At 37.3% G+C, this 6,967-nt stretch overlaps 1 protein-coding gene across 1 annotated transcript; it reads left to right on the top strand.

Annotated features, from left to right (window-relative positions):
• Positions 1-258: 258 nt before the first annotated feature.
• LOC306699572 (cortexin-3) lies at positions 259-510 on the top strand (the record flags this gene model as incomplete). Its single annotated transcript, XM_079164211.1, has 1 exon — positions 259-510. The coding sequence occupies one exon, from the start codon at positions 259-261 to the stop codon at positions 508-510; it is 252 nt and encodes an 83-aa protein (XP_079020337.1).
• Between the last annotated feature and the right edge of the window lie 6,457 nt (positions 511-6,967).

Here is a 6,967-nt window from a genome sequence, read left to right as displayed (position 1 = left end):
AAAGGAGTCCTCTGAGCCTTCTCTACTCACGGAGCGGGATTTTTACCAGGAGTTCCAGAAACAGAGAAGCCTTTATAGAGCGAGGACTTTTTTCTGTTTCTACGATTACATGGAGTTCATATATTTGTCAAACCGCAGAGGACAATACCTCCAGTGTAACCCGTCTGTTTGGATTCTTCCACAGGTCCACCGAGCCCATCTTCACCTCCAAAAATCTTTACTCAACCAACAAAAGAGCTGGAGCCGAGACGGTCAAGCATGGATGTGCCCAGGATGGCCGAGGGCCTCTTCAGCAGCACGCTGTCCTCATCAGGCGGCGGCCATCACGTGCCTTCCTACCTGACGCTGGAGCAGAAGGCGGCCTTCGTCTTCGTGCTGCTGCTCTTCATCTTCCTGGCCCTGCTCATAGTGCGCTGCTTCCGCATCCTGCTGGACCCCTACCGCAGCATGCCCTCGTCCAACTGGACAGACCACACCGAGAAGGACACGTTCGATTACCGCATCGTCTGAGGAGCCCTGATTAATTAGAACATACAAATAAATAAGTAAAAGACTGATTTTGATGCTCAAACAACAAATGTCTGCTGATTCACCAGGAAAACAACAGCTTTCAGAAAATCCTCTGAAAGTTCAGAGTTTCGACGGCGGATTGTCGTCAAAATGAGAGTTCAACAGCTCCTCCCTGCCAAATCTGAAAATTCTCAACTACTAACAAGACAACCAGAACTATGCTATGAAGATTACGGATCAAACCCTCAGTCCAAGCGATGCACAAGAGCCAGTCCCCCATAACTCCCATTCCCTCCCATCAGTTCTCCAGTGGACTACCTCGTTCCTCCTCCATCTCATGTGCAGAAGACTTGGTGTTTTCTCACGTCTCACACAGGGTCAAATATCTTTTAGAGGTCCCAGCAAGTTGGATACTAACAGTGTTTACATCTTATCATGTTTACGTCCTTAGATTTGTATTGATAATGTAGACAATCAGTGTTAAAAAACAGTTGGGGAAAAAAACAAAAAACGTGTGGATAGTCGAGGTTGTTGAGGTATTTTGTTTTTAGCGTATTTTGTCTTAATTTGTGGATGGACGCAAGAGGTCCCACAGACCTTGTATGACTGATGTAATTCAGGCGAAGAGGAATTTTAATGCCTTATGTCTTTGTAGGATATTCCGTGGTGGTTGTTGCCTTCTAGACAGTTGGATAAGACTAGTTTTTAGGGTCCTAAAGCAGGTTAAATAATCACAAAGAAGGAAACTGTTGTGGAAGAGTTCTCCCTTTAATGTTTACGGTTTGGACAGATAAGTGCCAGCAGTGAGGGACGACAAGTGTTCTGTGTGTGCGATAAAAAAAAAAGGGCCCTTCGGTGTCCACGTCCTTTCGATGTCAACAACCAAAAGAGGTATTGAAGAAAAAAAACGTTTACTGTGCTGTACCGTGTGCCTAATTGGAAAAAAATAAACAACAAAGTTTAGATTGATGTTTTAGGAAGAAGAATTTTTTGTCTCTAAATGTGGGTTTTTTTGTGTTGTTTTTTTGCGTAGTGCCCATTTGGATACACGTAAACAGCATTTTACTGCCTGCATTTGGTATATTGACAGTTGGTATGCCAGATCTGCAGAGTGTCGATGATGAAGATGCGTTTTCACGTCAAACCCTTTACGAACTGATGTTTGTGGCTCTTTCGTTGGGCAATTTTTTTCAACTGTGCGCCTTATAGTGTAGATTGTTTACAGTATCGTCGGTGTTGCGGAGACGCTGGAAACCAGCCGGTCGCTCATGCGACTGTCTTTGCACTTCATGGAGATGTCATACAAACCCGCTAAAAAAATAGAAGAAAAAATGTTAACCTGCGCTTGTTGTGGCCGGGACAGGAAGTGAACTCTGCCCCTCTCGATGACGTGTGATGTTCTTGTGATCTGCTGTGGCCTTTTCCTACCTATCGCAGATGTTGCGATGTTGTGCAGAGGTGATGTGTGTGTGTCCCCCCCCCCGCATGTATTTCTTGCAGAGTATCCCCCCCTTGCATGATAAATGGTGAAGTGCTTTAACCCTGATGTTGTAGCTGTGGGTCAGTTGCTCAAGCAGCTATTTTCCTGTCTGTAATGGAGCCTTTTTTGTTTCAATCTGTTCTCCGCCTGCAGCCGCCGTTCTTTTTTCTAATAAAAATGATCAGAGAGCAAAACTGCCATTTTAATGTGTTTTATTTCATTAGGGTCCGTTCACCAGGCGGCCAGAGTCACAGGTGTCGAGGGCAAACAAACAAACGATGGATGAGAAAAACATTCTTCCAAGCCCAACCTGCCCTTTTCAAGACGGCAGTATGTGCCGGAGGCCCAATGCATTCTTTTCCCCACATTATCAGCGACTGGCAGTGATAGCCGGCAGGTGTCTCGATTGGTTTTCTGTGAACCCAGACACTTTGTCTGGCTACTCACACACACACACACACACACACACACACACACACACACACACACACACACACACACACACACACACACACACACACACACACACACACACACACACTAGGCTCCAGGCCCAGACTGCTCTTTGAGCCGAGACCCTCCAGAACGCCATGCAGAATAACAATCTTCCCTCTGACACCGACGCTGAATATGTTGGTATACAATCATCTGCTGCACACCCCCCTGAAAAAAGCTGCATAATTTCTCACATTGAAGCAACCACGAGGATAGATTGACTTCTGAATGTTCCTTTGCCAGTCAATATGTGCATCTGTTCTGTGTTACTAAACAATTCTGCTGATATCACACATCCACAGGTTTTATTTTGATTTTTTTTTTTCAGGGAGGGCCGGGGAGCTGAAGCAGATCAGAATATTAAATGCGAGCTGATCCCACAGAGGAGAAATGTGCATTCTCCGCTTTTTGGGATTATTATGTAAGAGACAACCTACGTCTTTACTGAAACCTCTTTTTTTACTGTTTGCTGTTTTTTAAAAGTCAAAATAGTGTTGTGGATGCCATCCTCGGCTGATTACGGCTCTAATGTGAAAGCAGAACTAAACATGCATCGTTTGTTCGTACAGGAAACTGCCAGTTTGTTGCACAAGCAGAGGGAGTAACAAAGACAATCTGCTGGGATGTAAAAAAATAAACTTCTGAGGATAAGGTACGTTGATATCCATCATTTAAAAAGAATGACACCTGCACTCAAGAACAATTCTGACATGAAAGAAAAACACCTTCAGTCCTACTCAAACCTTTGCTTACACAAAAACACTTTTGGTTTTGGACATTCTGATCATTTCGAAATGGAAACAAATCATTCTGTAATTAAAGCCTTCTGAAATCTCATTAGCTCGTGCCAAACAAAGATTGTAATCCAATCCAAACACGCCCTTACACAGCAAGTGGGAGCGGCGGCAGTAAACATGAACCATTATGGATCGATAGCACAGTAATGCTTTATGCAACATGACTCATATTCAAGAAAGGCCTCTGATAATTGAATTATTTTCACCCTCTGCTGTACGCGCTCAGAACGCTTTATATGCTGAATTTATTCCCTTTCCCAAGAGCCCCATTTCACTTTTCAGCCTCCAGTTAATTTTATGGTGTCTGAGCAGGTTGGAAGGGACTGTTCCCCTGTGAATGTGAATAGCTGTGCAAGAGGACATAAGGAAGGGGACTACTGATATTGTATAATTGATTTTGCAGCGATTTTTCTTATTCCCGAGAGCCATTGAGGTTCATAGTCTGTCACCTATTTCACTGAATATTGTGAAGCTTCAGGGAACACTGGCGCCAAAGAAAAGTTGATTGCCAGCGTTATTTAAAAGTGCTTCAGGTCTCTACCTTTCAGAGAAATATTGGAAAAATAGTTAAATCTAAGCAGTAGTCATAGTCTACCTTTGTGAAACCTGCCTCTGGATGTGGAAAGTTGATGGATCAGCAAAGTGATTACAATTCATCCTGAGTGGAGCACAAATCGCTGACCCCACAGAACAGTTTTAGACGTACACATTCGCAAGTTCTAGACTTACAGTTTTAGATGTCAGCATGCATAAGTTCTAGACTCACAGTTTTAGATGTCAGCATGCATGAGTTCTAGACTCACAGTTTTAGATGTCAGCATGCATGAGTTCTAGACTCACAGTTTTAGAAGTACAAAATAAGTTGTTCCAAAATAATACTCTTTAAGTATACTGATGATAAGTAGGGCTTCAAGTATACTTGAGTATACTTAAGTATACTAAGATTAATTAAAGCTGCAAGCAGCGATGTACGGGCCCTCGTATCCTCCCGCACGTCGGAGGTACTGGCGGGATGCCGGCAGAAGCGGCCATAAATATCTGCGACCATCAGACAGCGAGCCCACAAGTTAGACTTATTTTTAATGATTGGACTGTGTGACACTGGAAATTATGTAGTGCAAATATTTCACCAGTTCCTGTATCCACTATGTGGCGCTAGAGAACACGCGCAAACATGCATTATGTTGCTCTATATCAAGTATAGACCACATCGTGTAAATCCAATTCAGTGTGTCACATAACGACACACGACATAACTAAAAAAGTAAAGTAACTAAAAAAGTAACTTTAAAAGTAAAGTAACTTTAAAAGTAACTAAAAAAGTAACTAAAAAGTAAAGTAACTAAAAAAGTAACTTTAAAAGTAAAGTAACTTTAAAAGTAACTAAAAAAGTAAAGTAACTAAAAAAGTAAAGTAACTAAAAAAGTAACTTTAAAAGTAAAGTAACTTTAAAAGTAACTAAAAAAGTAAAGTAACTTTAAAAGTAACTAAAAAAGTAAAGTAACTAAAAAAGTAACTAAAAAAGTAAAGTAACTAAAAAAATAACTTTAAAAGTAAAGTAACTTTAAAAGTAACTAAAAAAGTAACTAAAAAGTAAAGTAACTAAAAAAGTAACTTTAAAAAGTAAAGTAACTAAAAAAGTAACTTTAAAAGTAAAGTAACTAAAAAAGTAACTTTAAAAGTAACTAAAAAGTAAAGTAACTAAAAAAGTAACTTTAAAAGTAAAGTAACTAAAGAAGCAACTTTAAAAATAAAGTAACTTAAGTAAAGTTATGACTTTTCGACATGGTACACTGACTTTTTCATGACTTTTTTCGACATCCTATACTATGCTGTTTATAACTCCGCAGCAACTCCCTTCATCAACATCGATTGTCTTCCTTCAGGATGGAGTCCAATCGCCAAAGACGTTGCACTATTCACATTTGTACAATGTGTAATAAATTATTGTGAAATTCTAATGAAGTCTCTCCTGATTGAATGACTTTTTTGACTGTTTTTCGACTTTAACCCCAGTAGAACAAACTGAAAAAACACAATTGGGTTTCATCATTAAATTCTTTTCTTTACTGCATTTGCACATAATTCACTGAACACACGGAAGTCCAGAAGCATCCAATACATAAACTGACCGATGAAAACAAGGTAAAAACAATACGTCTGTAATAAAATACACTTTCATGTTCTTATATGCATAATATAAAAACAATAAAGGAAAATATTTAAATTGCAGTAATTACTATTTACAAAAGGCATTTTCTTTTAAAAGGAACTTTTACAACTTCAGTACCTAAAATAAATCAAACTATATGCAGGTCAGGTGCAGTAGTACAAAAAGGCTTTGATATCAGGAGAGTAAGGTGACAGTTTTACAGCAGGACAGAAAGGCGGGATAAGGCCTGATGAACATTAGGTAGCCTGGAGGAGTTCACCAATGAGGAGCGAGTGCTTTTCCTCCATTTCGTCTCTGGCCGGTCCAGGTTGCCTTCCGACCCAGCTGATATCACGCAGAAGTTCCAAATCATCAAGGTTGATAGGGTGAGGTCATCGCTAACGGAAATAACGAGCCTGTTGACGAGGGCATCTCCCATGCCATGCACATTATGCACTGAACACAGACTTCTATTCGCCAAACCTGTAAGGTAGTGTACTGTACTGTTTATATGTTGGTTGAAATTAAAGATATGTGTAGTTTTGGTTTTCCAAATGTGCAAGGTGTTGTAATTAATGCAGTGCTTACTCTGAATCAACACTACAGGGATACGGAATAAGAGTTTTTCAAATAGAAATAAAGTAACTAAAAAAGTAACTTTAAAAGTAAAGTAACTAAAAAAGTAACTTTAAAAGTAAAGTAACTAAAAAAGTAAAGTAACTTTAAAAGTAACTAAAAAAGTAAAGTAACTAAAAAAGTAACTTTAAAAGTAAAGTAACTAAAAAAGTAACTTTAAAAGTAAAGTAACTAAAAAAGTAACTAAAAAAGTAAAGTAACTTTAAAAGTAACTAAAAAAGTAAAGTAACTAAAAAAGTAACTTTAAAAGTAAAGTAACTAAAAAAGTAACTTTAAAAGTAAAGTAACTAAAAAAGTAACTAAAAAAGTAAAGTAACTTTAAAAGTAACTAAAAAAGTAAAGTAACTAAAAAAGTAACTTTAAAAGTAAAGTAACTAAAAAAGTAACTAAAAAAGTAAAGTAACTAAAAAAGTAAAGTAACTAAAAAAGTAACTTTAAAAGTAAAGTAACTTTAAAAGTAACTAAAAAAGTAAAGTAACTAAAAAAGTAACTTTAAAAGTAAAGTAACTAAAAAAGTAACTTTAAAAGTAAAGTAACTAAAAAAGTAACTAAAAAAGTAACTTTAAAAGTAAAGTAACTTTAAAAGTAACTAAAAAAGTAAAGTAACTAGAAAAGTAACTTTAAAAGTAAAGTAACTAAAAAAGTAACTTTAAAAGTAAAGTAACTTTAAAAGTAAATTAACTAAAAAAGTAACTAAAAAGTAAAGTAACTAAAAAGTAACTTTAAAAGTAAAGTAACTAAAAAAGTAAAGTAACTAAAAAAGTAACTTTAAAAGTAAAGTAACAAAAAAAGTAACTTTAAAAGTAAAGTAACTTTAAAAGTAACTAAAAAAGTAAAGTAACTAAAAAAGTAACTTTAAAAGTAAAGTAACTAAAGAAGCAACTTTAAAAATAAAGT

The sequence above is a fragment of the Pholis gunnellus genome (genome assembly GCF_910591455.1).
Source record: "Pholis gunnellus genome assembly, chromosome: 8".
In the NCBI taxonomy this organism is placed as follows: Eukaryota; Metazoa; Chordata; class Actinopteri; order Perciformes; family Pholidae; genus Pholis; species Pholis gunnellus.
Note: the sequence above shows the minus strand (reverse complement) of the source record. Positions and strands in the feature narration are given on the sequence as shown.